The sequence below is a fragment of the Psammomys obesus genome, unplaced genomic scaffold (assembly GCF_907164565.1).
Source record: "Psammomys obesus unplaced genomic scaffold, mPsaObe1.curated_primary_1811, whole genome shotgun sequence".
Taxonomy (NCBI): domain Eukaryota; kingdom Metazoa; phylum Chordata; class Mammalia; order Rodentia; family Muridae; genus Psammomys; species Psammomys obesus.
In genome coordinates, this window is record NW_026596166.1 from 4,880,597 (window position 1) to 4,907,503 (window position 26,907).

Here is a 26,907-nt window from a genome sequence, read left to right on the forward strand (position 1 = left end):
AATGCACTTGTCAAGACACAGCGCAGCACAGTGGCTCAGTCAATAGAAAGGGATTAGAGGGACACTGATCAAGGATGCAGACTTGCCATTAGCCAGGACAGTCATGTCCAAAAGATGTATGATGTCATGTGTCCTTGGAGACGGCTTAGACAGATGTTAAATGTTCTTATCACACAAAAATGGGAGTTCTTAAAAAATATACACATTCATTAGAATGATTTAGGTACTTTACTGTGTGGGGGGGAGAATACCATGGTGTAGTTTATAAATATGTGTCATTTTTACTGCCAGAAACACCCCTGCAACTAGATGAACATGTATTTTTTTTGTTGTTGTTGTCAAAGACAAACAAATCCTCCAGGTGCATCACCTCAGAAGCATGGAAATGTCTGAAAGGGAAATGGTGTGTGTCTTCTTTGCTTGGGCCCTGGGTCCTCCTCCAGGCTCACAATTCTCTCTGCCATAAAAGGATGCGAGCAGACTGTGAACTCAAGTTGTCCGGTGGTCAGAGTACTGTCGCCTGCACCCTCCAGTTACACTGTGCTCTAGTGACACACAAGAAGTCAAGAGGTCTACTTGACGATGGAGCTACAAAAGAATCTACAAAAATGAGCAAAAAGCCGTCCTGTGGGTGTACCTGAGTTATACGCTCTGAGTTATATACAAGCTGCTGCTGGCTTCTGCTCTGAGGGTAAGCCGTGTGGTGCCTTTAGTGTTCAGCATGAGATGGACGTTGGTACCCATAAGGTCAAGTCTCTCTCAGTCACTTACAACGAGGCGGTAAGAATCCGCTTTACTAGCTGTAAACACAACTCAGGTCCTTGTCCATACTACTCCAAAACAAAAGCGCGTCTCAAATATGCAAAAACACTACCTGCCCCCAAAACCACACCGAATTGCATGCTCTCAAAGGCCCAGGGAAACATTCAGATATCAGCACCTAATGGAGGGCTCCTTTACGCCAACAAGCACTTCTGAATTACACTCACCCACCTCCTCAGTGGCAAAATGGTTTAGTCGAGCTTAACAATATTAATAACCAAATAAGTACTTCAATCACAATTAAAAAAAATCAATATTAACTTTAAAAGCCTTAGGTTTTCATTGACATTCATTTAGAGATCTGGTCCTAGCCAATTATAACCAAAAACAAAAACAAAAAACCTGTTTTCCTGGGAGCTGGAGAGATGGCTCAGCAGATAAGAGTATGTATTGCTCTTGCAGGGTCTGGGTTTGATTCCTAGTACCCATTCTGGGATCTGTAACTCCAGTTCATGAGGATAAGAAGCCCCTCGCCTCTGAAGGCACTTATACTCATGTCATGTGACATACTTTTCCCATCCCTACACACAGATAATTTTAAAACAATAAAATAAACCTTTTTTTTTTTTTAATAGAAAAAGAAAGTTGTTTTTTCTTACCTCACTCTTCACAGAGCTTTCCTCTGCCTCCTCCTTGACCACTGGCAGAAAAGACATGGAGCTTGTTCTGTTCAGCTGAAGGGCAGAGCACAAGGGCACCTTCGGTCAGGCTCTGGACTGGCATCGCATCCTGGCCTGGTGGCATTCTTACGTAGCTAAATCTTTACCTATTGTCCGATGCGTCCACCCACGCCGCCCAAAGTCTCTGGGCCTTGTGCCTTTCAATTCTTTCAGCCAAAAGGCTTGCCTGTGGAATTCTCCTCCTTTGCAAGAACCCCATGGCCCCACCCCCAAACAACTGGAGTGCAGTCCACTATGGGGACAACTTCTGAGTCTGCAATGGGGTGACTATTCTAGGGCAGATACTCCAAAGGTGGTTCCCTCTCATTTGCTCGAGGAATTAATTTCATAAGAGTGTCTCTAGATTAAGTCAGGCATAAAAATTCTGGGTTGGGTCCAGAACAGACACACCCTGAGGATTTCTGCTCAGTGGTAAACAACTTGAAGTGGAATATTTCCACTTAAAAAAAAAAAAATTCCTCGGCTGTGGACAGAGATAGTGCAGGTTGTCTGAGTGGAAACATTACCCATTAACTCTGGAATGCGGAACCAGAATTAGGCGACCGCCATGCCTACCTTCCTTTCCGAAGCGCTCCTCTCTGGCACTGCGCACTCTTCTAAGGTGTCTGCAGATGGCTTCTCTCCTACCTCTTGCTGTTCTTGCTTCAGGTGCTCGTGAAGGTTTAGTACAGCAGCCTTCAAGCCGACCAACAGGTCTCCTTTTTTCTGGTTTAGATTCAGAATCTGCTCTTCCAACCCTCCAATCTCTCCCTGTACAGAAAGAGTGGTAGGCATCATTTGAGGGAAGCCGGAGTGTCTTTTGGATGCTCCCAGGGGCCAGTTTCTTTCAGTACAAGAGATGCTTATGGCCCTGGTCCATCGGTGGTTACTAGGTTTGCAGACCCAGTAGCGACTTCCTGATACACTATGCCCTGGTTGGCACGGCCAGAGCACTTGTGTAGGATTTATAATCTGTACGGTTGCTTAACCTCTTACAGACCTTGTAAAGTTAGGGATATGGGGGTTGAACAAAGCATGGGAATTTGTAACAAGGTTCATGGGTGACTTTTGTGCAGCCTGGGTGGGGAGCCGGTGCCTTAGCTGCTAACCACAGGACTCACATAACCAGAATCCCCAAGGCCAAGAATCACGGGCCGGCACTTTGATAAACACATTCCCTGCCACTTTACACACAGAATATTATGAATATATGTTCCTGGGAGACTCTTAAGAAGACTGACATTTGAGAACCCCCAAGACAAAATAGTTAAGACACCTGATTTATTTTTATTTTTATTTTTTTTGCCTTTGAAGATGCCTATAAAATTTGTTTACTTTGTCTACAATCCAAGCACCCTGAAAAATGTTAATCAACTAAAATAAGGTAATTTATTTGCGGTGAAATTCACTATGGGAATGACGAGCAGGTGATTCCAAGCTCTGTAATATTACTCTAGTAACCGTTATTAATATGTACGAGTAAGGTTTCCGACATATGGGAGAGTCCACTTCTTTTTTTCCACGTCTGCCTATTCGGATTGAGGAACTTCAGAAGCTCAGGCTGCAGATGACAGTTACTCTGGATCTCCAGCACCCTCTGGCTGGGCCCCTTTTCAGAAAGCTTGCACTCATTCAAAATTTCTCCCTGGCTGGGGCGTAGCTCCAGGGGCAGAGTGCTTGCTCTTCTAACTCCTAATCCCATCTCAAGCACACACACACACACACACACACACACACACACACACACACCCATACAAACATGTTTCTAACACATTCCTCAAAAAATCTCTCTCCATGCAATACTCTCAAAACCACTAAATTGTGTGTGTGTGTGTGTGTGTGTGTGTAAGCGCTTGGGTGCGTGTGCGCGTGTGTGCCAGAGGTCAACCTCAGAGCCATCCATCCACAAAAACAGACAGACAAAAATCCTATAATCCCAGCGCTCAGGAGGCAGACGCTGGTCTCTGTTTTGGTTTTCGTACGGGCTCCAGGGATTGAAACAAGGATCCTATACGGTCACCAACGGAGCTATCTCTCCCGGCCTCAGGTCATCGGATTTTCACACCCAAACGTAACATATACACACAAGGGAGTTCTCAAGTCTAGAGCAAGAAGGTAGCTTCTGTCAAGTTGCAGCTAGTGTGTGACAGGGCCAACCAGGCTTCCTGATAACCCCTGGGCTCTGGCCCTCACCATGGAACTGATAGGCTTATTCTGTCTGCAATGAAAGTTCCCTAGTGGCACAGTTAACTCTGAATTGACTCTTTCTTTCTCTTTCCTCTTTCTTTCTTTCTTTCTTTCTTTCTTTCTTTCTTTCTTTCTTTCTTTCTCTCTCTCTCTCTCTCTCTCTCTTTCTTTCTTTCTTTCTTTTTTTTTTTTTTTAGACAGGGTTTCTCTGTGTGGACCTGGTTGTCCTAGACTCACTTTGTAGACCAGGCTGGCCTCGAACTCACAGCGATCCGCCTGCCTCTGCCTCCCCAGTGCTGGGATTACAGGTGTGCACCACTGCACCTGGCTTGTGTCCCACTTTCAACAAACACTAAGCTTCACCAGGAGCTGCCCGTCCAATAAAAGCAATACCACAGCCACTGGAATAAGCTCAGGAAAGCAGCAACAGTGTTCTGTAGGCACTGAGCCATCATCTGCACGGTGGGATTCACAGCTCTCAGGGAGCCAGCCGCTAGAGGTGTCCAGAGCTGAGGGACACTGCCCCTAAGGTTAATATCACTGCTAATATCCCATAACACTGCTAAAACGTTACTGGCTGTCTCCACTGTGTTGGCGTTTATGCTGAGGGCACGAAAGGGGTGGTGGTAAACCTACAGGCCTCTTTTATGAATCAAGGCAGGTGGCACCAATTATGGTAGGAAAGCATGCCAATCCCATTTAAGAATGTCCTTGATGAAGACGTACACGTTGGGCGTCAGCAGTGGAGTGGTGCCTGGCGAGCTTTGTATTCAGTCCCCACGCTGTACACCTGAAAGCATATCTCTAAGATTCTAGGGACAAAATGGGAGGGGTGTGTGAAACACTTTGGCCGTGTCTCCCAAGTATGACGACTGGAGAGCACTTCTAGGCCTGTGTATGTCTGAGATGAACCGTCACTCCTTTTTCTTACAGAACATTACTGTTACACGAGAGAAAATAGCGGATGGCCTCTACCTACACGTCTAAACGTGAGTCTTCAAGATTGCTCTCGTTAAGCAGGGGCTACGTACTGACTATGGGAACACACGGAGTTTGGAAGTGGCGCAGGACTCAACCAGTATTCACTATATGACCCAGAGCGACACGGTAACATCGTCTGTGGATGCAGCATAGTCACAAAGCATGCCGGGACCAAAAGTAAGAGTCTGAAGAACCCACCCAGTGATGAGGCTGTTGATCCCACCCAGGTTAGCCCTAACTTGCCATCCGCTGAGTTTTAGTGTAGTGTTTAAAAAAAACAAACAAACAAAAAGACCCCACGAAACTATGTGGCACGTGCCTTTAATTTCAGCACAAAGGGAAGCAGACACAGAGGCAAGTGGAGCTTTGTAAGTTACAGGCCAGCCTAGTCTTGTCTGCCACCAGCCCCTCCAAAAGGCTAATCAGCAATTAAGAATTAAGAGTCATTTACAAGCGGGCAGTTATGATGACAATCTTGGATTGGTCCGGACGGTTTTAGGCTGTGGCTGGTAGCCTCACTATCTCCACCTCATGAATATCACAGTTACATCAAATCATCTGGTAGAGCTAAGGAAGAAGTCTACCTTTTCATGGGTCAGTTCTATTTGCCCCTTCTTTCCCGACCCACCCACTGACAGCCATGTGCTCTCCCTGACTCCTTGGTCCACCAGGGCTCATAAGGGCCATCAAGGGAGCAACTGCATGCTTGTGCGTGCGTGCGTGCGTGCGTGTGTGTGTGTGTGTGTGTGTGTGTGTGTGTGTGTGCGTGTGTGCGTGTGCATGCGTGTGCGCTCACACACTTGCACATCCCTGTCTTGTATAATGGACCCTAAAGACTTTTCCTATGTTTGTGATTTCCTTTATTTGTTCTTACACAGGAAAAGCTCTTTGAAGTCTTGAGTTCTTAGGTATCTGAAGAAACTTGATACCCTCACCCTAGTGAGCCACTCACACTGGGCCTGCGTCTCGATTCAGCAGTAACAGGCTGTGTCACCTGAACCTCTCATACTTCACCTTTCGTGTTAAGTTTCCCTCATTCTCCCAGCTAGTAAACAGCCGGCCTGTTTTAAGTACCACATCAACTGCCCATGGGTGTCCATCAGATGGCAAGAAAAACACGCAGCTCTCCTGCCTTGGCCTCTGTCACACCGTTTTAATACAGACATGCTAATATAAAGCCAAAGGCCGAAAAGGTCCTACCCAGAGTGTTTTACGGCACAAAGAATACAGTTTTGTATCCCAAATCCTTCATTATAACATGGTTTAGAGTTTTATTGCCCTGAAGTCCAGCGTGCCGACTCTGCTTGATCCCCACATCAGCCCCTTGGGCACAGAGAAAATGGCAACCAAGATACCGCATGCTGAGAATGTGGGCACCCACGAAACCCACACGAACACTCAGAAGGGATGGCCCTACCCAGTTTCTGGGTCCAGATCTCAAGTCCAGGGGTCATAATGGCACACTAATGATGCCGCACAACCACAGTCTCATAAGAAGAGGAAGGAAAGAAAACTGCTGCAGTTGGAAAACAGAGGCCAGGCGTAACACTCTCACACTACTAAAGGTTCGAGACACAGAGGGCACGGTAAGCGTCTATGTGACGAACGGAGAGATGGATGAACTCGACCTACCTGGAAGGAAGGCAGGTCACGTGGCGCACGTTCAGGCGGGAGCTCAGCTGAATAGTTATTCAAGAGCTGTTTCAGACTTTCTATTTCTTCATCACATTCCGTGGTCTGTTTTATGACAACCTATAAAATAATACCCACCCCCAAGAAAAGTCATGGTTACCACCTAAGTGCCACGCAGGCTATTTCCATGCTCTATCCCACCACAGTTCCAACAAAAATGCAGAGATGATGCACTCTCACGGATCCCAGGAGGAGACAGATTCTTTTTTTTTTTTTTTTTTAATAAAAAATGACATTATTTTATATTTATTTGTCCATATGGGGGAGTGGAAGTTGTACCGGTGGAGTTGAGGACAGCTTGCAGGAGTCAGCTCTCTTCTCCTACCATGTGTATTCCTGGGGTCAAACTTAGGTCGCCAGGCATGGCAAGCACGTGCCTTTACCTACTGAGCCTTCTTGCAGCTTCCCAGGGTATCCCCTTAATACATACATACATACATATATATATATATATATATATATATATATATATATATATTCTAAATAAATAAAATTTTCAAATATAGATATATTCTAAATATTACCTGTACTTATATTCAAAATCTAGATAACCAAATTTGCCATGCTGGAGCCTAAGCTTCCTGTTTCACTAGACTCCAGGGCATCTCGGTAGGGCTGGAGGCACAAATCTAATTAAATACTGCTCTATATATGCTTTCTTTAACATATAAGTGCTCCATCTGCATGTATGCCTGCATGCCTGGAGAGGGCATCAGGTCTCATTATACATGGCTGTGAGCCACCATGTGGTTGCTAGGAACTGAACTCAGGACCTCTGGAAGAACAGCCAGTGCCCTTAACCATTGAGCCATCTTTCCGGCTCCACTCTTATGTATTCCTAACCTGGGGGCTTATTCAGGGAAGCATTTTGCAGCATGCTCACATAAAGTTTCTAAGTCTCGTGAAATTATGGTATGACACGCACACCATGTAAGAAGGTTTCAGAACTGTGTGTGTGCATGCCCATGCGCCCCTACCACATTTCTGTGGGGTCTACAGGTCAGCCTCGGCTCACCAGGCTTGCAAGGCAAGCTCCTTTACCTACTGAGCCATTTTGCCAACCCATAATTTAGCATGCTACCATGATGTGCGGGTGACACTTCCCGCATACTGTGCTGGCATGCCTGGTCCTGGGTGCAGAGAGCACATTATCTGACAATACGGTGACTTTTCCCAGCGCACATGCCCTCCCTGCTGCCCTTCGGAGCCAGGCATGCACATTTCAGGAGTACAGTCAGAAGTTTCCAGAGCAGTGTGAGTTTGAAGAATGAGGCAAGGCGAACCAGAACATGCCACAGACTCTGATGTTTAGGGACCGGAGCTCACATTTATGTGTAGACTAAATGAAACAAGGTGTAATGAGAGACAGACAAACAAACAAACACAACAGACTTCAAAAGCATGTCTGGATATTGCTCTGCTGGTGCTTCATACAGAAGCGAGATGTCTTTAGAGATGACATAAGGCTCTGGCCAACACATAATCCTTCTTGGTATGTGAATAAAACATTGAACCAAGAGTTTTAGCTGCAGGCTAACAATGAGTAACTGTATTTGCTGCACGCATCTGTTTCCCCAGCTTGCAGCAATGAGCGACGTCCTGTTATGAGCCAGAGAAGTCACTTGTCTTACTTTCCACAGGAAGGGGACCTGTCCCACTTGAGTGGGAACCAAAGAAAATGTCCCACATTCTAACGCTTTTTATTACCAAAGGCTCACTTGCTTTGAGATAGGGACACGTGATTCCCATTCACACAGGATGGAAAATTTTTGTAGCACAATTTGATGTCTTACTTGATGCCCAGCTATCATTCATTCATACAAACACACACACACACACACACACACACACACACACACACACACACACATGCGTATGCATGCACACACAGGCACACACATCCTTCACTATCATCTCCTTTTCTTCTTGAAGAGGCCACTTTAAAGCACACTTAGGGTTATTTTCCTTTCCTGGCCAGAGGCACAGTAAGAGAGAAAAGATTAAAAATGATACATCAAAACCGATACTTTTTTTTCTTCACTTATGAAGCATTTCTTTTTAAAAAGGTACATTGAATGCTAGGTCATTTTTCCCCTCTGTGGTTATGAGGAGAGCAATGACATCAGCCCATCAGTAGCCAGGCCAGAGGCCAGAGGGCTGTTAAGCTTCAAATCAGGGAGTACAGGGGCCCCAACTTTAGAGAGACAGGATGTCCACTTACATTTAAAGGCAGGTTTAGAAGGAAGAAGGTACAGCACTTTCCAAAACAAGAGGCAGAGCATCTCTGTCAAGAGGACAGATCGCCCATGGAGCCCAAGAGTCTTTTAACAATTTCTGTTCTGTGGGAGAGGCTGTTGGCCTAGGAATATAACCTCTGATGACTCCGGCTCCAGACTGGCAGAGTAATAAAACCTTTGTGGGGCAGGGAACCCTTCTGAGAGTGATGGGAAAATGTTATCAGAATGAAAAGACTCCTCAGGACGGAAAAACAACAGAAGACCCTAGAACTAAAATTCTTGCCTCGTTGCACAGGAACTAACCTGGACACAAGTTAACTCTATGGTTTTCCATTTACTCTTCAGACACAAGTCTCTCTGAGACAACAAATGGCCTGGGATACCTATGTCAGGTGTCGGAGGATACACTGAAAGAGGAAGTGGTCACAGGGGACAAGGAGATAGCCGTGTGATGTTTTCTGTACTGGCTTGCAGTCACCGGATGCTGCAAGGTCCGTGACTGGGTTTGAACTCTCTTCCTCTGTTTTATTCACATAGGTCCATCTCAGCCTCACTAACACCACGCACCATGGAAGGCTAATGCACTCAACCAGAGCAAGGGTACGAAACATATGGGGGGGGGGTCAGGTGGGAGAAGCTTACTTAAAATTTGTTTAAACCGAATGTCACTTCCTGGGGGACAACTGCTTTCAATTAAACTTGAAATCTACAACGGCTGGTTTTCCTGGGGTTATCCAGGAAGAGGAAACCTCGATCAGACTGGCCTGACAGTACATCTGTAGGGCATTTTCTTGACTGATGGTTGGTGTGGGTGGGTTCAATCCATAGTGGGTAGTGCCACCACTGGGCAGGTGGCCCTGGGTAGCTTAAGAAAACTGGCCGAGCAAGCCAGTAAGTAGGTCTCCTCAGGGGCTTCTGCTCAGCTCCAGCCTCCAGGTTCCTGCCTTGAATTCCCTCGACGGACTATGACCCAGGATACGCAAGCTAAGTAAACCATTTTCTCCCCAACCCATTTTTTATCACAGCAATAGAAAGCAAACTACACGAAGAATACAGCCAGCTTCTTACTGAACTTTCTCATGCACAAAGTTGACTCCCAGGAGCCTCTCACCTTCAATAACTCATTTTGCTCCTGGGTCACATTTTCCAACAGCTTCACATCTTGTAAAAGCTGGTTTGTCCTCTGGAACACAGGCAGAGGTTTGCTTCCTGTCTGGGGCAGCCTTAGTTCCACTTGGTAAGTCAGGATCTCAGCAATAGTCTTTTTCATAGGATGGATGTTTTCAAGTATGACCTTAACGGCAGAGAGGAAAGCCAGGACGTGAACAAAAACAGAAACAAAATTAAATAAATAAACAACTCCCCCCCACACACACAAAAGCAAGTTTACTTTGTGGAGATTTAAAAAAAATGTATAATTTAATATTGATCTTTAATGTGCAATTTCAATTAAAAATATATGATTTTTAATTGTGAGTATATGAATGTGCTGAGAGCCCAGCCTTAGCTAATGGTCTCAGTATCAACACACAGAGATAAGAGAGAATCCAGGAACTATTGAAAGCCAGTAAACACAGTTGCTGGGGCCAGAAACCATCTACAGATTCATGTAAGTGTTCCAGGTCTTGGGAGGACAAAGCTTAAAAGATTAAGTAACCTACAAGAAAACTACTGTCACACAAGGAATGCTATAAATACGATTTGCCTGCTTTTAATGGAGCTGCCATTAAGAGCACTGGCTGCTCTTCCACCCGGGCTCAATTCCCAGCACCCACATGGGGGCTCGAGCCTGTCTGTAACTCCAGTCCCAGGGGATCCTACTCCGCCTTCTGGCCTCCAGAGGGCACTACATGCATGTGGTGTATAGACGTGCATTTAGAAAACCCTCATTCACATGAACCAAAAACAAATAAAAACCTCAAGAGCACTTAAAAATGTTTTCAATATGCGTTTATAGCTAGTCCCAATCTTATCTATTACTTTAATGAGTCTAACACTTTGGGTCAGACCCTATGATTATATACTTTTAGGCACACAGTAAGTATTATGTATACATACATACATACACATATACATATATATGTACATACACACACACACACACACACACACACACACACACATATATATATAAAACCTTCAAAAATGGTCAGCACATACCTCCCCATGCTTGAGATGTTCTTCAGGTGAAAAATCAAATATTTCTTTGGATAACAGGATAGCTTTGATTTTCGCAACCTTTTTCTCCATTGATTTAACTTCAGACTCGATAGCAACCACATCCTAAAAGTTTAGAAATAAGACACACTCATGTACGACATACTACACATTACTGACCAGAAATGAAAACTATACTGTTGGGGCTGAAGCCATGGCTCAGAGGTTAAGAGCACTGGCTGCTCTTCCAGAGGTCCTGAGTTCAATTTCCAGCAATCATATGGTGGCTCACAACCATCTATAATAGGATCTGGTGCCCTCTTCTGGCGTGCAGGTGTACAAGCAGACAGCACATTGCATACATAATAAATAAATAAATATTACAATAAGTTTAAAAAAATAAAAATATATTGTTATTAATTCTATTCTTGCATTTAACCAAAGGGTATTTGCCACATCCACTGCTTGAAAACTAAGTATCACACAAAGAGATGATTTCATATCTTTTGTTTGTTTGATTGGTTTTTTGAGACAGGGTTTCTCTGTGTATCAAGCCCTGACTATCCTAGACTTGCTTTGTAGAACAGGCCAGCCTCGAAATGTCAGTCTACACTACACTAGAAAGCATTGTGAAGTCAGGATATTCATAGGGCCAACTTTCAGTTCTCATGAGAATAAAGGTTGTCACGGTTCCAAGCCAACTTCAAAAATAAACTCTTGAGTGTCTAGAAATTCTTTAAGTCAATTTCTGGGATGTGTTTAAATACATAAACGCAAGTAGGCCTGGCATTTTAGGAGTGCCCATCGCTTTACGTGAAAAAATGATAAAGGCACCCTTACAAAACTAACAGACAAGGAGCTGGAAACCTGCCATGGTCTCTCTTGCCCTCCCCTAGTGAGCTCCCACAGAGCAGAATGCTGCTGAGTGATGCCACAGCCCACTCGAGTTAATTTAAACACTAGAGCTTTTGTCTTATGGTTAATTTTCTCAGTGTCAACATCCAGAACTGAGCCGAGAAGCTTAAAGCAAAACGCTCGTAAAAAGAAATGTGTGATGAAAACCCACGCCCTGCAATGCTCTGACTAACCCACCACGCTCAGGCTTGAGCTTAGAACGCAAGACAGGTGCGACCCAACAAGAAGAAGATGATGATGCTGTTGAGAAGGGAAGTTTTAAAAACAAGGTAGGAAGGCTAAAGGCTTAAGATCATAGCAGTTTGGAGATACTCAATAGTAAAATAAATAAATAAATAAATAGAAATTCTTTATTAGTCTGAAAGTAACAGCACTAAATTACAGTAACTATAGGAACATATCTAAACGGGGACAATGAACAACAAAATTACATTAAATTTTTCCACCTACTATTTAAGGAGCTCTGCCAAAGTATAGAAGGTTTCTTAAAGTCATTTCCATCAAATATCACAGAAGCATGCTACCATTTTGGGAAAGACTTCTGTGACTAAGAACCGAGCCCAGGACTTGGATCAGAGACAGAATAAAAAAAAAAAAAACAGCACTCTTTTTTATCAGGATTCTTCATGGTGGAGCGGGGCATACATCTTCTGGAGTTGTACAAAGTAAAATATAACCCAAGAAATCACACCAATTAAAGAATGCATCTGCCGGGGCTGGAGAGATGGCTCAGGGGTTAAGAGCACTGACTGCTCTTCCAGAGGTCCTGTGTTCAATTCCCAGCAACCACATGGTGGCTCACAACCATCTATAGTGAGATCTGGCATGCAGGCAGAATACTGTATATGTGATATATTAGATAGATAGATAGATAGATAGATAGATAGATAGATAGATAGATAGATAGATAAAGAAGTAGATAAATAAATAAATAAGAATGCATCTGCCTAGCACACTCTCAGAGGATTTGGGGTGATCCCCCAGCATACTGTCCCTAATGAGCTGCACATGGGAACCTGCATCTCTGCAGTCACTTACGTCTGCCACCTGCTGGACGTGTGGAAGGGCCTCCGCTACCTGCTGCTGCAAAGTGGCCACCTCGCCACTCAACACGTGGACAGACTGGATTAAGTCATCAGTTTCGAAAATGACGGACAGATCTTCCAGATCCGTGAAAATTGAATGTAGAAGGCCGTGTTTCTGCTCCGAGTCTTCCAGAGCCATCTGGATCAACAAGAAGAAAAGGGAAACACCCATCTGACTGATGAAATCCGGTTCAGGTGCATGAAATGTCATGTCAGAAGCTCTGAGTCTTGGTGGCTTCTGCATTCAGACTGAAACCTGCTGGCACCCCACTGTCCACGGGGGTTACCACCCGCCTGCAGACTCCGTCAGATGATACACGTTGGCTGCCTGAAACTTCCACACTTTCCTGGAACTACACAGCTGCAACTAACACACAGAGAAGCCACCCAGGTATCTGTTAGCCGGTAGAGGAATAAGCAGGCTGTGGCTGGGCAATGGAAAGACTGAACCAGGGATGGCTGCAGTGATGGCGTGAACCACAGGTGCATTATGCTACATGAATGTGTAATCAGAATAAAACAAAAATTAGTTAAGAGGCCTGCCCTGTGGCTTGCGCTGGCCTTGAATTTTTGATCCTCCTACCTAGTCTTCTAAGCACAGACTTTATAGTGGATTGCTACTGTGCCCAGCAAAATGAATTTTCTTATATGTTTAGTGGCGAGTACTGATAGTCATTTAAGTAAATTTTATAGAGGAGGGAGAGAGACAGACACATACAGAAAGAAAGAGAGACTAAGATGACAGAAAAGGAATGGACAGGTATGGTTGCACATGCCTATAATGTCATGACTTCAGAGGATTAGAAGTTCAAAGCCAACTTAAGCTACATGAGACCTTGCCTTAATAAATAACAAGTGCCAAGCACAGTGGTGCACGCCTTTAATCCCAGCACTCGAGAGGCAGACAGGCAGATCTCTGTGAGTTGGAGGCCAGCCTGCTCTACAAAGTAAGTCCAGGACAGCGAGGGCTCTGTTATACGAAGAAACCCTAGCTCAGAAAACCAAAAACAAATAATTGAATATATGCATGCAATAAGGACAAAAAGGGATTTTCACACAGGGCCAGTTCTTCAGTGTTTACTGCCCATTCAAGGATTGACTAGGATTCACTGTGGGGGGGGGGGGGAACCCGTACAGTCCCTTTGCCTTGCTTCCTCTGCTCGGTCCAGCCGTTTAGAATATTCCAGAACAGTGTGGGAAACTCACTCACACTCAGACACTTCCATCATTGGCACAAGGGAGTAGAAATATCCTTTTTCCTGAGCTCGTGGCTTACTTTAGTCAGAGAGAGAAAGAGAGAGAGAGAGAGAGAGTGTGTGTGTGTGAGAGAGAGAGAGAGAGAGAGAGAGAGAGAGAGAATCATTGCTCTCTAGCAATCCTAGTACTGAGGAGTGGAAGCAATAGTTTCAGAGGTCTCCAAGGTTACATATCAAGTTCAAAGACAGCCTGGGCCTCCTGAGACTGCCTCAAAAAAAAAAAAAAAAAAAATGGATTGGGGTAAGGGAAAGGCTAGAGAGTAGAGAGATAGCTCCATTGGTAAGGGCACTTGCTGCTCTTGTAGAGAACCCACTTCAGTTCCCAGCGCCGACATGGCTGCTTACAAATCCGTAACTCCTATTCTGGGAATCCAGCGCCCCCTTCTGGCCTCTGTTGGCACTGCACACATGGTGCGTTCTGACACAGGTAGGCAAAATCAGTAAATCTTTTACCGGGTGCTGGTGGTGAATGCGTTTAGTCCTAGTACTCATGAGGCAGAGGCAGGTGGATCTTTGTGAGTTCCAGGACAGCCAGGGCTACACACAGAAACTCTGTCTTAAACAAACAAACAAACAACTTTCAAAAAAGGTCAATCACAAAATTGATTAAAAGTAGAAAGATGATATGCTATAGGAATGTAGAGAATCAAGTCAGGGTGTGTGTGCGTGTCTGGAGTGGAGGGTGAGAGACAAAATAAATCAGATGCAAGGAAAAGAAACAAGTAGGTGAAAATGCTGTCTCTTGACACAGTGGTTCCCATGTGACAAAAATGTGCCACCAAATCTCAGCTGTCAGACTGGCGAAGCCAGCCACTCAGGGGCACACTGTGCCATCTTAAATTTATAAGCGACTTAGACCATCTTCCAGGTCTGGTTACTATGGAAACTTACGGAGCAATTCCTCAGTGACTCTTTCTCAAGACCTAATTGTGAGAGAAAGAAAACCCACCTTCATAATCAACCCAGTCAGTACCAGGTACTGGACAACCCCTGGCAGCCGTGGCTCGGAGAAGAGAAACACTTCCTTTGGCTCTGCCTCTCTAACCGGCCCAGGTCACCTGAGGGACGCTTGGAAGGACAGTCTTCCAAAGCACAGCCTGTTAAACCCAACTTCCGTTTCTAATGCCAGGTAACTATCTATTGTAAACTTAGTTGCTTAAAACCAAAGACATTTATGTCTCTATGCTCCAGGGCACAGGCCTGGTGGAGGCCAGCCACTGCTAACAGAGCCACAAAGCTGCAGCAAGAGGCCATCTGGGGCACAGGGGCTGAGAAGGCCTCACTCCCTCCTGGGGAGAAGCTGTCAGTGGTTGCTGAGGGCAGAGGTGTTAATTGCCTCATTGGTGTAACCTCCAGCGAGCTGCCCTTGCTCCCGTTAATACCCCTTATGCTCATGCTGAGCTTTTTTGTTTGTTTTGTGTTGTGAAAATGTGAATGTAGGAGAGGGTTTATTGGAAGGTGAAGGGGTCCAACGGGAGAGTGAAGGGCCTTGTATGCGGCGCAGAGGGCAGAATGGTTGCCTCGCCTGTGTGATGCCCTGGATTTGAGCTCAGCAATAGGCAAACAAGCCCCTGTGGCACAAGCCAGTAATGGACTAACAGGGAAAGCAGAGCAGCCAAAGGATCAGAAGTTCAAGGCTGGCCTCACACATGGCAAGTTCTAGGTCAAGAGACATTTTTTTTTTTTTTTTCCTAGACAGGAGACATTTTACAGGTTTTCTTCCAGACTCGATCAAGCTGTTGATAATCAGGGTAGATGCTAGAGATAGAGGTTCCTCTCAACTTCTAGAAGCCACTCTGGAGACCTTCCACAGTCCCCTCAAATATGGTGGCTATTATCTTCAAGACAGCAGGAGAATCTCTCTCTAGTCTGCTGCTCGGAATGAAGTCAAGCACTTGTGGCTGACAGTGTATTCATAAGAACGACCACGACCACCACATTGCCTTGGCCGTGTGACATGCCCTAATGGGCAAGGTGGCCATCTCCTCTCATTCCTACTCTAAAAGAACACCAGGGAGAAGGGATCACACAGATCCCGTACCCAGCGGATGAGGAAAGTGGTCATCACTTTAGAACTCTGTGAGCCACCACCATCAACACCACGTACATAGTATGATGGTCTTACGTCACAGATGGGGGAAACTGAGGCCCGAGGAATATACAACTGTAATGCTCAAAGAGGCATGCCACAGGACAAGAGGATCCAGAACCCGCTTCCGAACTCCCTGCCTAATGCCTGCCACTACCTCAAGCTTCCCTCTGTGCCTTGGCATGGGTTGGCGATAAGGATGCGCTTCACATGAAGAGTGAAAAGCCCAGGTGCTGCTAATTGGGTAGGCCCCTCTTCACTCTGGAGGTTCTCCAACTTGGAGAGAACACTACGGGTCCTACCTGAAGGGTGCTGGCCCGGTGGCTCAGGGTCCTTGAGGAGTCATAGCAGGCAGGACTAGCCAGCAAGCGACTGGTTCTTTCTATCCACGCCCCTGTGCTCTTCAGAAGATCACTATATTCTTCCATCTTGATGGTGGCCTATGGGGGATGGGAACAAGCTTGTTGGAAGGTAGTTACTAGGCTGGGCTGGCCCCTGAGTGAGGAGCCAACTACGGCTGGTCAGTGGCATGCCAGGCCTTTGGGGGGGGTCTTTCTCATGGCCGAGGACACAAGCCCAGCTGCTCCCACTTGTCCTCCACAAGTAGCAAGGGTAAGGAGTTCCTGGCTCTTTCCAGTCAGTGCTTCCACTAGCCTAGTCCCAGCTTGTCCTCATTCTGAACACGGGGCTTGTACTTTCTCCTCAAGGTCAGGCCCTGGTCCTATCATATCCCGTTTCAGGATCCTGTCCTAGCTGGATCACACTTGGAACTCACCAGACACAGCCACTCTTTAGCAGGAGAAAGGGATCTTGTTCCCAATGGCACCTTTCTCACTGCAGGCTCCCTCCCCAGGCCCTGGAGACAGTATGCTCTAACATGCCCATTCATTTACGTAGGGAAACTCATCTGCCTGGACTCCTGCTGAGTCTCACTATGGCATCTAGGGAAGATGGCCACAGGACACCACTGGCTGCCTCTGAATGTCACCCTTTGTCTGTCTTTGTTTAAGCCCTTCTTGGAAACCGCTGCGCTCTGCGGCCATCAGGCCCCACGGCTGCACCTTGTTGAGCTGCGAGGTTCTGGATTCCGCTCTCTGGGATACTTGCTGGTGTCGCTGGAAAGGAGCCATCAAGTCATCCATCCATTCTTGAGCCTGGGCTGGGTCCTGATCGGCGAAGTCCTGCGCTTCAGAGTCCAGCTCATTCAGCTTGGAATGCCAGTGGTCCAGCTCGTCCCATATTTTCTGGGGACGGAAATGCCGAGTTAGTTTGAAAGGAGATGCCACGGGGGTAATGGCTAGCCTGCACGCGGCACCTGCCAACACAGCACTCACACGTGTGAATGATGCACACCTGTTCATTCGTGCCCAGCAACCACTCCTTGTCTAAACTGGGAATCGCTCTCTAATTTGAACCACAGCCACCTCAGTTCCACTGAGCTACCGCAAGACAGGGAGACCTGGATGGTACCCAAGGATGATTCATAGCAGACAAGGTCCAAAGAGCCCTAAACGTGCAAAGCCAGGAGGTCCACAGTGGGTCCTAAAAGGGCTATTTAAGCAGGCTGGGATGATGTATTCCTTTAGTCTCAGCTCCCAAGAGACTGAAGCAAGATGATTGCCTAAGATCAGGAATTTGATCAGGGATGACAGGAAGAATTCCATCTCCCAAAGCAAATAAAATAAAAGTAGAAAGGACTATTTAGACTTATCTGTGTTTGTATACATGTTCGGGCACACATATGTACTAGATCCAGAAGGCAACTTCAAGTGCAAAAATAAAATTAACAACAATGTCTACTGCCCAGGAATTAATTGGCGTAGTTTTTTGTTTTTTTTTTTAAAGTTCTCAACAGGCATTGGCTTTCAACAACTACTTTTGACTCAAGAAACTAATAGGTTGTATTCATGTCTGAACTTATGTGCACAGAGGGAGATTTCAAAGGTAAAAATTTCAAGTCTTACCTAATATTTGTATAATAACAAGCTTGGGAAAAGAAAACCTGATTTGCTGAGCCTGGGTTCCTCTGCTTAAGAACCAAGACTAGACAAGGCAGCGGTGGCTCACACCTTTAATGCCAGCATTCAAGAGGCAGAGGCAAGTGGATCTCTGAGTTTGAGGCCAGCCTGGTCTACAGAATGAGTTCAGGACAGCTAGGGCTACACAGAAAAAAGAACCAAGACTATGCCTAATAATGACCTAATGACTTATAATCTTTTTGTTTTATAAGACAAGGTTCCTCTGTGTAGCCCTGGCTGTCCTGGACTCACTTTGTAGATCAGGCTGGCCTTCAGCTTACAGATATCTGCCTGCCTCTGCCTCCCGATTGCTGGAATTAAAGGCATGCGCCATCATGCCTGGCATGATCTATAGTCTTACTAGCTTTTTGAAGCCCCTTATCACATTAGAGGGCTTCCTAAAATGTAGATGGCAATATGAATTCACAGATAGCTGTTCACTTGGGGTGTGGATGTTGAGTAATGCTCATCTATGGTTTTCTCTAAAACGTTACTTCCTAAGCAATTTCACAAAGAAAAGTAAGTTTTGAGTTTTTGTGTTTGTGTTTAACCTTGGCAATCTGAAGAAAAACTTACTATTTCTCAGACCCAACTGACTCACTTTTTATGTCAGTCTTCCCACGGTAAGATTCTTACTGCCCCTTTATTTGTGGAAATGCTATTTCCCAGTCAGCAGCTGTCAGAAGCCAGGACAGGTGTCTGCATAGCAAAGCCTGAGAGTAATGCTTCCATGCATCTGACCTTTTCTGACTGCATGTTGCCTTCTCCTCACTGATTCCCCAGTGATCCATCCGTCTGTCTGTCTGTCTGTCTGTCTATCTATCTATCTATCTATCTATCTATCTATCTATCTATCTATCTATCTATCTATCTATCTAGACAGGACCTCAGCCCATGCTGGCTTCAGACTCCCTATGTAACCAGAAGAAACCTTGATCCCTGCTTCTACCTTCTGAGTCCTCTGACTAAAGGCATGTGCCACCTGTTTCATGTCCTGTTTCATGCTGCACTGGGCCTCACACCCCAGGCTTTGTGTGTGCTACATAAGCACTCCATCAACTGACATGCGTCCTCAGCCCCAGTTCAGGTTCTTGGAGCCTCAGATCTATCCAAACAACTCACCTTGGGCTGATGAAGTGATCCAAGTCTGGGATGTGGGTACAGGGATAAGACAGAATACCAAACGCTGAAGCTATTTCACGGAGTGCGTTACCTTTTGAATTTCCTGAGCTTCCTCAATGTTTTTGCTTTTCTGCTGCAGCATTTTTTCAAGGCAGTGGAGCCCATTGTTAATTTCCTCTATTTTCTTCCTCATCACAGATGAGCAGTGAAGTCTCAAAGAGTTCACCATCCTGTGTCATGAGGAAGAAAGTGGCAGTTGGTTTGAAGACAATTTCAGCTCTCCATTCTCTGGTTCAAATACCAAAAACAGCACTCACTCTTTTGACTTGTAAAATATTTTGACATGGGGGTGGGAAGGCTCCAAGCCATCCTGCTAAAGCACTAGCAACAGGGCAGAAAAACAGCCTATAGCCTATAACAAACGGCAGCTATATGCTTTTTCAATAGAATCTAGAAATAAGTTTATTCAAATAAATAAAATTTATATTCTATTGGGGAGAATTACTGAGCGGGGCTCTTTGAAGCATCAAATAATTGATAGGAAAAAACTTCTGCAGGAGAAAAGGCTTCCTTTTAGACCCCAGACTTTAAAGGAAAATCTTCTACATAGCTCTGTGTTCAACCAGACCAACTTTATTGTTAGGCTAATTTAGAACAACTGTAATGTCCACTTTCCTGCCCAGGTAGGTAAAACCTCCTCCAAGTAACTACCTCTTAAGGATGGAGTGTCTCTGCTGTTTCTAGTGTGTGTTTTCCTAGAAACAAAAACTCTAGCCACCGAGCACAACAATTTGTTTTTTCTCTTAATCTAAGTGATTTTCTTAAGAAAAGAACTTGTGCTAGGAAAGATTAGGAGTATTGAATGTGTTGTTTTTCCAAGGGTCTGATCAGTGTATTTTCCTAGTTTTTAAGCTACTGCTGATAAGTCATCATAAAATATCCACATAGAACTATACACGCCGGCTGAGGCAGAAACTGCCCCAGTGCAGATAAGGAAGCATTAGCAGATGCTGAAACCCGGCCTAATAGCTAACTCAGCGCCAAGACCACACATCAAGGTGCTGGCGGAACACCAGCCTAACAGAAGCCTAACAAGCCCCCAGTTTCCAGACTCTATGTGTCAAGTTCCATTCACAGTGGGCTGGTGATAGCTCCACGTTATATTTTTATTCGCAGACCACATACAATAATAAAGAACACTGTTTTAAAATACCAATTTAATATCTTCAGCTTTATTTTATATGTATGAGTATTTTGCCTGATGTATGTATACCACGTGTGTGTGTCCGGTGCCTGAGGATGTCAGGAAAGGGCATCAGATCCCCCGGAATTGGCGTTAAAAGATGGTTGTGAGCCACCATGTAGGTCCTAGGAAATGAGCCAGGGTCCTAGGAAATGAGCCAGGGCCCTCTGCAAGAGCAGCAAGTGCTCTTAACCATCGTGCCGTCCTTCTGGCCCCTAAAGTCTCACTTCAATTCTGCATTAATGTTTTGTTTCTTGTCGTGCATGTAACAAGGTACCAAACAAACAAATGAAGTTATCTGATACAAGCGGGTTGAAATCATACTAGCATTTGAACACACCAGGCAAGATTATGATGCAGGGGTCAGCAGCCATCTGAATTACAGACATGATACTGTATGTGGCCAAGGCCTGGACCCCCTTGATGTCTCAGGAGCCATGACACAATAAAAATCAGTTCCACTTGTCACAAGTATACAAGCTCATAATGGAAAACTTCAGCCTTAAACATGAAAGACTGTTGTTGTTGTTTTTTTTTAAATTATAAACTTACTTTGTAGGTGTTTTCACATGAAGTTATAAAAATAACACTGAGTTTCTCTCAAAATATTTGGTAGTCTCTTAAACTAACTAATGATCCTTGAGAAAAGTCCTGATAGGTTATTGTGTGTTAATCAAAATGCCCGTTCTAATGTATTAAGAAACTGCACGCTTACACATACAGATTACACGTTCTAAGAACCTGTCACAGAGGCTGAGGACACACGCTAGCATCTAGGGGGTTCGTTGTTTCATTGGTTTGTTTTGCTTGAGAAGAGGGTCTCACCCTGCGACCCAAGCTGTCCTCTGGTACGTGGCAACCCCCTGCATTAGCATCTGTTGTGCTGGGATTACAGGCGTGAGCCACCATAACAAACACCAGCATCTGAGTTTGAAATCTGATTTTTTGTCTCTATCTCTGTTTTATAAGAAAATCGACACAGCTCTCCATATCTATATAGAATGTTGCATAGAGTATAATGGACTTTACTTTGGGGCCAATTTAAAGACAAAGGTGACCTCCACCTCTCTACCACCTGGGCAAAGCAACCTCCTCCGAGTAGCTGCTTCTTAAGAATGGAAAGCCTTGTTTTTCTCTGTGCTGTTTCCAGCGGCGTTCTGTTCTATTCACTGAGTTATCGGTATTCTGAGCTTAAAACAAAACACAAAACATTCCTGGGGACAGCGGACCAAACGGTCTGTTGGTCTGCGCTGCCTAATAAAACTGTTTTGCCGAGCACTCACGTTTCCAGCACAAGGGAACATGTCACACCCTCTCTTTAGACCTGGACTCTCTGAGGGGAAAGGTTTGCCCAGGATGCTTTTTGAGAGTTCCATCAACATCACCGTTTAAACAGATACCACATGCTGAAGTGTTATTCCGGGTGAGCAATGAAATCTGTATTTCCACTGCCCTTGGTTGCTCTTTCAACATGTTTTGGGGGGAAAGAACTTGTTGAAGTAACATATTATACATTTCTCCAGTTTTAAAAGTTTTTTTTTAGGATAAATAATGATGTAAAATCATAGTAACAGTAAGCCAAGTAAAAGATACCACGAACTATTAAAATGTAAAGGGGGGAAACTAAGCGTCTGAGACCGCTGGTGAAAAAAGACTGATTATCTGAAAAACAAAAACAAAACAAAACAAAAAAACAACAACAAAGACTAATTATCTGCCACCTATGCAATTTTATTTCAGGCTGAAACTAGAAAAACAAGAACTGACATCAAAGTACTTTCTTGTTTCCGTTCACCCAACCCCGTCAACACCTCATTACCTTGTCATGGGCATCTTCCAGCGCTCTCCTGCACTCTCCCACCTGGGATTCGATCTCCGAGGGGACTATGCTGTACATCTCGGAATACTTGATTCGCAGCTTTTCCATAATGCTCTCAAAAGTCAGCTTGCCTCTCTGAAAAACGCTTCGCAGCTCCTAAAACCATCAACAGAGTCTCAATACTTACAGGACCTGGGAAAGAGTTTAGCCCCGTGTTATTTAAAAAAAAAAAAAAAAAAGTGAAAGCAGATTTCCAGGGTCCTCTTGGATTTAAATAAGCCAACTTTACATGACAAAAACCCCCTATTGATACAAGCAGATTAAGCCCCAGAGATACGGGGGTTTAGTCAAACGATGCCTTCTAATTTGTAAGAATTGAACTTGATAGCTCTTCATGGTGTCAGACTCTTGTGTCTTCTCAAAGATATCAGAACAGCCTCTGCTTCTTGCCTCTAGGACTGACCGGATCTCAGTTGCTGCCAGTCAGCAGAAAAGCAACAAGTGGCCAGAAGTTGCAAAGAAGGTTTTTCCGTGTTGTTATTAACTTGTTGCTATTTCTACTTCTTCCAGCATTATCATCACAATGAGTCAAGGCCACTGAGAGCCCCATGCCTGAAGCAAAAGTGTCTGTTTCATGTAATTAGATGGCCAGGCAGAGCCTGCTCCTTTCAAAAGGGAGGGTTCCAGTTCCTGGTAAAGAATGTAGGTTTCAGGAGATAAAAGCCCCGTGAACAAATGGCCCATTGGCTGTGGCCTAGAAACAGAATCTGATCTGCGTTCTCCTGCAGTAATTATAAAGGAGAAACTCATCTGTTTGGGAAAGTTTCCCAAAGATTGAGTGGAAAACTACTTATTGACTTCTCTGGGCCTTTGTGTCCCTCGGCTCTCTGGTGTCTGTTGAGAGTCCCAGCCCTGAGGAACTGCTCCCACTCTCAACCTGTCATGTTTCACCCCGCGATCATTCCCATCCTCAGCTGACTGACAGGCCTAGAGGGGGGAAGCCAAAGAGCAGCATCCTGTTCTTTCCATCCAGGATGGATGGCAGGTCTCAGCCACACAGAGACACCGGCTCCTCCGAAAAGAAAACATCTCAGAGCGACAGTGGGCTTTTCCTTTCGGATGCTGATGAGCAAGGGCTCTGTGATCGGTGAGACTTTTGCATCAAGTCCCCAGAGAGACTGTTGAGTGGTTGGGAGAACTGGCTGCTCTGACAGAGGACCCAGGTTCAATTCCAGCCCCGACAAGGTGGTCCACAACCAAATATAACTCTGGTTTCAGGAGATCCAACATCTCCGCTTGCCTGCTCAGGCAAACACCCACACATGCTCAGAAAAATTTAAAAAGGGGAGCAGCTGAGCGATGGCTCAGTGGTTAAGAGCACCGGCTCCTCTTGCACAGGACCTGAATTTTGGTTCTTAGTACCGACACGGGGGCTCACAACCATCCATTATTACAGTTCCGGGACATCCAACACCTTTTAGGAGCCATGGGCACCAGGCACACATATGGTACACATACATACATTTAGGCAAAACACTCATATGCATAAAATAGTTAACATTAAAAAGTAAATGTAAATGTTTTATGTGTATGTAAAAATAGCAAATCTTTAAAAATTAAAAAAAAAAAGTTCCCAAAGTCATTTTTGGACTAAGAATAGGAAGCCACTCTGAAGAAATGAGTTCTCAAAATGATCCTCAGTGTAGACACAGCACCTCTCCCAGCTGAGACACCATGCCCAAACAAAAGAAGCGGTCTAAGCATATTCCTCATGTGTAGGCCGAGGCCTCTGGTCACCAAACACACTTGAAACATGGTTCGAACAGGGCTGCGTAGTTCAGAGTGACCTGTCTCCCAGCATGGCTTCAATTCCACTCCATTTTCCAAGCACGCACATCCTCCCCTGCCTCGGCACACAGCCTGCCCGAGGCTCCTTCCTCCTGGTCTCCCGAGATCACCCCTCCAATCCAGCTAACCAGTTATCTCTACGCTCGGACCAGTGTCAGCCACTTAGGTTCATCCCTCCCCCTCGCTCACCTCTAACCGTTCTGCCCTTTCTGGATGGCCTTCTATTGCCAAATCTTGGGAAGAAGTTGAGATTTGTTCAAATAAATGTTTCACATCATTTATTTCCTTTATGAAAAAATGCCGTGCCTGGATTTCAGTCTGAACCGAGTCCTTATTCTTTTGAGTTGTCTGAAGAAGCCTGAAAGAAAACATCAAAATAGAACTCATAAAGAATTCTCAAAAATACCCTTTCCCTCACTAGGAGAAAAAGTACAAGTTTTTACTGATTCATATACCAATGGTCAAACATCAGAGTCAATAAACAGCTTCCTCAAAACTTTCGTCTCCACGTATATCCTCTGCATATTCCAACTACCTCTGCTAGCTTCCATCTGTCCCATGTGAAGATGTAGGTAGCAGATCCCATGGGAAGTGACATACGTCATTAGCCACAGGTGGGCCAGCCCGTTTCTTCTTAAGCTGAGCCATTTCCTGAAGAGTCAACTGTGTGCATGGTGGGGAGGTCTTTCTCGAGAACTATTTGGTATCTGTGGTATGGTAATGCAGTAGAAATCTATATTTGGTTTCTGCCCTCTAGGTCTGAGACGGGATTGTTGGTTTTTTTTGTGGTTTTTGTTTTTCTCCTTATAAAATCACTTGCTCTATTTTCTCTTTATGAAACAGGGCTTCACTATGTAGCTCTGAGCCCGCTGCCATCCTGCTGCCTCTACCCCATAAAAGCTGAGGTTACAGGTGCGTGTCATCACACCTGGCTGAGAATCTGTTCTTCGTTTGACCTTAGGCCTCATTCCTGAGAAGGAGCTCTTGCGCTAAGGGCGTGTCCTGTCTCTGGGTGACTCCTTGGGTAGCCTCATGGGGTGACAGCTAGCTCTGATTGCAGAGCTCCAACTATCCACAGCACCCTTTCCCACCACGCCCCTCCCAAACCCCAAGGAGGGGAGAGCAACTGAAGGCTGAGCTGACCGCTATTGGTCAATGCCATAACCACCATGTGGAACGTAGCCTCCAGAAGCTTGTACGTCTCAGAGCCGCTCTGTCGTCTTATGGAGGGTCAGAGCGCCTGGACTGGTAGACAGAAGTGTCCACAGGGTCACGTGTTGCAGCGGACCGGGAAGCCATCCCAGTCTCACACCCCTTGACCCACACATCTTTTCCACATTCTTCTTCTTCATCGGTATCATTTATTACAATTTCTGCTGATAAAGGGACAAACCCAAGTCATTCCCTGAGTTCTGTGAGCAACTACGAAAGGTTCTGGAGGGAGTTCCAATGGTCAGGCAGTCAGAAGCCCCGCATCTGAAGCTCAGACAGCTCTGTGAGACTGAGCGTTCAAGTGTGGAGTCTGGGCAGAGAGAGCGCAGCAGAGCTGAGCTGCTGAGGAGGGTATCAGCTCGGCGGGTGTGGGGGAGGAAAGTCTTTGCCATCAGGTGGAGGTGTTAAGCGACCAAGAAGAGAGAGAAAAGCTTCTGCTTTCCTCCTGCCATGAGCACATCCACCGCTGGGGCTCTTACAATAAACACAGTCCAATTATACATAATTTAAAAGATCTTTAAAGGGGTTTAGTTAAACATACCATGACATATCAACATTATAGACTGTTTACACAGGTATGTTTTTTTAAATTGACACTCAGTGGCACAGGAGACAAAAAACAATCTGCCGATAAACAACTCAGCAGATTACAAAACAGTATAAGCATTATAATCTCAATCACCACAGTGAAAAGCAAGCAAAGGGTGATTGGCAGGGTGTTTTGCCATGTGGTGAGATGAAAGTAGATTTGCACATTGGTCTTTATAATTTCCTATTCTTGAAATTTCCTACAGACAATGGGTATTACTAAAATGCAAAACAACACAAATTTGAGGGGGAAAGTTCACCAGCAATTCACAAAGCAGTATCAAAATAGAAAAATGTGTATGTATGTCTCCATTATAATCACTCATCTCTTCTGCCCCCTTTGTAGTCCCTGGTGTGGATTCTGTGGTAGCGTTTGTTATTATCTATTTTTAAAAACTGTGTATCTTCTAACTTTGAACAGAAGCAGTCAAGATCATTTTTTTTTTTTTTTTTTTTTAACAATCTCTTTACAAACCCTACCTGTTGCACCGTTCCTGCATAGACCTAATCTCTTCACATGCCGGGATGGTTTCCACAGCTGCCACGCCTTCGGGAATGTTCTGGAGACTCCTCAGGCGCTGGAGAAGCAGGCTCAGCAGCAGCTGCTGCTTTTCCGCACTCTCCTCGTGCTGGCTCAGAGAGTCCCACAGCTGGCAGAGTTCCTCCGTGGGAGCGACATCCTTTGTCTTGGAAATTTCTGGAAGGTCCTCCTGAAGAGCCTCTAAAATGATTGCTTCTCGCTCAATCTGATCGAATGAATGCCAGCAAGGAGGAAGAGAAAAGCACTAAGATTTTGAGATCTGAAATCTACCTTGGCGAGCACAGGTTTGGTATACCCCCTCTTTAAAGCATTCCTAATGCCATATCCCCACCCAAGGTCATTATTTGTTCAACATAGCTGGGAATATTCGTCCTCCACAATCAAGAATCCTGTGGCTCCCAGCTGCCACGCATGTAGATGTGTGATTCAGATGAGG

General features: G+C 45.1%; 1 protein-coding gene across 3 annotated transcripts in view; it reads right to left on the bottom strand.

Annotated features, from left to right (window-relative positions):
- Syne2 (spectrin repeat containing nuclear envelope protein 2) overlaps nt 1-26,907 on the bottom strand; it is a 305,981-nt gene that overhangs the window by 113,268 nt on the left and 165,806 nt on the right. For 2 of the 3 annotated variants that reach the window (XM_055595534.1, XM_055595535.1), the window contains exons 1-9: nt 19,312-19,416; nt 17,142-17,324; nt 16,383-16,520; nt 12,689-12,874; nt 10,739-10,861; nt 9,690-9,872; nt 6,282-6,401; nt 2,058-2,252; nt 1,422-1,496 (exon numbers count right to left, since the gene is read on the bottom strand). In XM_055595534.1, coding sequence (XP_055451509.1) covers nt 1,422-1,496; nt 2,058-2,252; nt 6,282-6,401; nt 9,690-9,872; nt 10,739-10,861; nt 12,689-12,874; nt 16,383-16,520; nt 17,142-17,324; nt 19,312-19,413 — 1,305 coding nt within the window. In that variant the 5' untranslated portion in view covers nt 19,414-19,416. Of the gene's footprint in view, nt 1-1,421; nt 1,497-2,057; nt 2,253-6,281; nt 6,402-9,689; nt 9,873-10,738; nt 10,862-12,688; nt 12,875-16,382; nt 16,521-17,141; nt 17,325-19,311; nt 19,451-22,274; nt 22,439-24,319; nt 24,489-26,410; nt 26,677-26,907 lie in introns of those variants that run through there. The other variant, XM_055595536.1, reaches the window with a different exon arrangement.